The sequence below is a fragment of the Micromesistius poutassou genome (assembly GCF_964030765.1).
Source record: "Micromesistius poutassou genome assembly, chromosome: 3".
Lineage (NCBI taxonomy): Eukaryota > Metazoa > Chordata > Actinopteri > Gadiformes > Gadidae > Micromesistius > Micromesistius poutassou.
Window position 1 is genome coordinate 4,667,567 of NC_140273.1, and position 2,660 is coordinate 4,670,226.

Consider the following 2,660-nt stretch of genomic DNA (forward strand, 5'->3'; position numbering starts at 1 on the left):
TACTGAGAAATACTTGTAACGCACTGCTAGCCAAAGTAGCCATTAATCAACACAAGCTAATGTCTTTGATCGACACCTGAACACTGTTATCCAAGAGTGTTTGAGGGATGAAATCCTCTGGTCCAGGGTTCTACCTCCTCGGTTCCAGCCCCTGATTGGTCCCAGACCACGGCTTTATCCTCTAGAACCAGTCCCTGTCTAGAACCCTGTACCCTATACCACAACCTAGAACCTGTCCATTTCCAGGACCCTAGACCAGAACCGAGAAGCAGTCCATGTTCAGAAACCTGGACCAGAGCCAGTGTGATTGAGAGGTTCAAAACCTGCGGGGACCCCATTCGGAGGGCCGGTTTCGTGGGTCAAAAGTCATATGATGCGTCGGGGGTGGTTGTGGTCCTACAATGGGGTCGGGGTCGGAGGTCATACGATGGGTCTGAGGTCATACGAACACCTTGGCCAGGGCGTCGGCCCCGGCGCTGGCGATGTAGCACTGGGTGGGGTGGAAGGCCACGGCGTGGATGGACTCGTGGAACTTCTTGCGGTGAGCGCTGAACTCCTGCAGACAGGTCCGGGTCTCCATGGTCCAGAGGCGGACCGAGCAGTCATGACCTGCAGGACAGACCGCACACACTGCTTATACAACATGGGCGCTATGAGGGCCCGGGGCCATTTCGGCCATTAATCCATATTCAGTGTAACGTTTTTATATTCGGGCGTGGGGCTTTAATGACTAGCGCATTAATATGCAACCTTCATCCATTTTTTATGATTTAGAATTGTCCTCACAAAATAAATCATATAGACATGAAATAGCAGCTGAGGTCCTAACCTTATGAAGAAATGAATTGTGATCACCATATACACATACAGTGTGTGTGTGTGTGTGTGTGTACTTACTCCCAGACAGCAGGTAAAGTCCATTGGGGTCAACAGCTAAACAGGTGACAGCGTCCAGGTGAGCCAACATGGAGTGGATCACTTTACCTTCAATATCCAGAGCAAAGTTAATCACATTGAGTAGACAGGTGAGAGTGTACCTGTGTTTGAGCTGCACCTGGTCAAGACAGGTGAGGGTGTACCTGTGTTTGAGCTGCACCTGGTAAAGACAGGTGAGAGTGTACCAGTGTTTGAGGTGCACCTGGTAAAGACAGGTGAGAGTGTACCAGTGTTTGAGGTGCACCTGGTAAAGACAGGTGAGAGTGTACCAGTGTTTGAGGTGCACCTGGTAAAGACAGGTGAGAGTGTACCAGTGTTTGAGGTGCACCTGGTAAAGACAGGTGAGAGTGTACCTGTGTTTGAGCTGCACCTGGTAAAGACAGGTGAGAGTGTACCAGTGTTTGAGGTGCACCTGGTAAAGACAGGTGAGAGTGTACCAGTGTTTGAGGTGCACCTGGTAAAGACAGGTGAGAGTGTACCAGTGTTTGAGGTGCACCTGGTAAAGACAGGTGAGAGTGTACCAGTGTTTGAGGTGCACCTGGTAAAGACAGGTGAGAGTGTACCAGTGTTTGAGGTGCACCTGGTAAAGACAGGTGAGAGTGTACCTGTGTTTGAGGTGCACCTGGTAAAGACAGGTGAGAATGTACCTGTGTTTGAGCTGCACCTGGTAAAGACAGGTGAGAGTGTACCTGTGTTATTGTCAAAGAACTGGATGTGTCGGTCTTCCTGGGCAGTGATGGTGATGGGTACAGTAGGGTGACTCAGCACTCTGTTGATTCTGCAGGGGGTGTCTGCAGCACAAAACGTTAGTCCATTACTGAATTCGAAGACAAAATTAAAGTATGCTCCTACCATCTTTGATAATGTCTGTACTAAAGGGCTGATTATGGTCCCACGTTCACGCAACGCAAGGGGGTTACGGACCCCTTGAGTCCTTGCGGACCCTCCTTGCATCCACTGCAAGGGCCTGACGTGCGCCTCCCAAAAATTGTAACCTTTCATTGAGGCGACACAGCCGCAAGGGCTGTGATTGGTCCGCTCACTAAAACCTGACGCAGAACCATAAAGGTTCACGACTGCGTCGAAGCATCTGCGTGGTCATTGCATTGCGCGAACGTGGAACCATAATCAGCCCTTAATGCTACGCTATGTTAAATGTTAAACCTATGATGCAATTATAAATCAAATACGCCAATCGTTCCTCAGACAGAAGAACGTATATGATTACGTCATCTATCCTGAAAACCAATCATCAGGGAGTGTTTCTTGTCTAGGTTAAGTTACCTTAACTCTAGGTTTCATTTCATTTAATTGATTTATTTAAAGGACAGTGCACATTAATCTACATCTTGTTAATGTGTCAGTGTTAGCCAGCAGGCAAATTTTCAACTGTAGTCCTTTGGCAAGATGTTATGCTAGGCAGAGGACGGCTAAAACGTAAAAACATATTAAAGAATACACACAGCAACAGATAACAACAGTATAACATGATGCCAATAGACTCCATTAAAACATATAACCATACAACCCGTCATACAAACCACCATGGGAGGTTACCTGAGGTAGAGTGCGAGTCCATCTTCAGGACCAGCTGCTGGGTCTCCAGGTTGAAGAGTCCGATGTGTCCGGTGCTGAACGAGGTCACCATGTGGTCCGGCTCGCTGCCCACCACGTCCACGGAGCTAGGGACTCCCAGCTCTGAGACACAGACACACCTGGTCACA

General features: G+C 48.6%; 1 protein-coding gene across 1 annotated transcript in view; it reads right to left on the reverse strand.

Moving 5' to 3' along the window:
* Positions 1 to 221: 221 nt before the first annotated feature.
* strn (striatin, calmodulin binding protein) overlaps positions 222 to 2,660 on the reverse strand; it is a gene marked incomplete at its 5' end in the record, with an annotated part of 9,041 nt that continues 6,602 nt past the window's right edge. The window contains 4 exons of the mRNA XM_084465378.1: positions 222 to 609; positions 898 to 984; positions 1,626 to 1,727; positions 2,494 to 2,634. Coding sequence (XP_084321504.1) covers positions 440 to 609; positions 898 to 984; positions 1,626 to 1,727; positions 2,494 to 2,634 — 500 coding nt within the window. The 3' untranslated portion in view covers positions 222 to 439. The remainder of the gene's footprint in view (positions 610 to 897; positions 985 to 1,625; positions 1,728 to 2,493; positions 2,635 to 2,660) is intronic.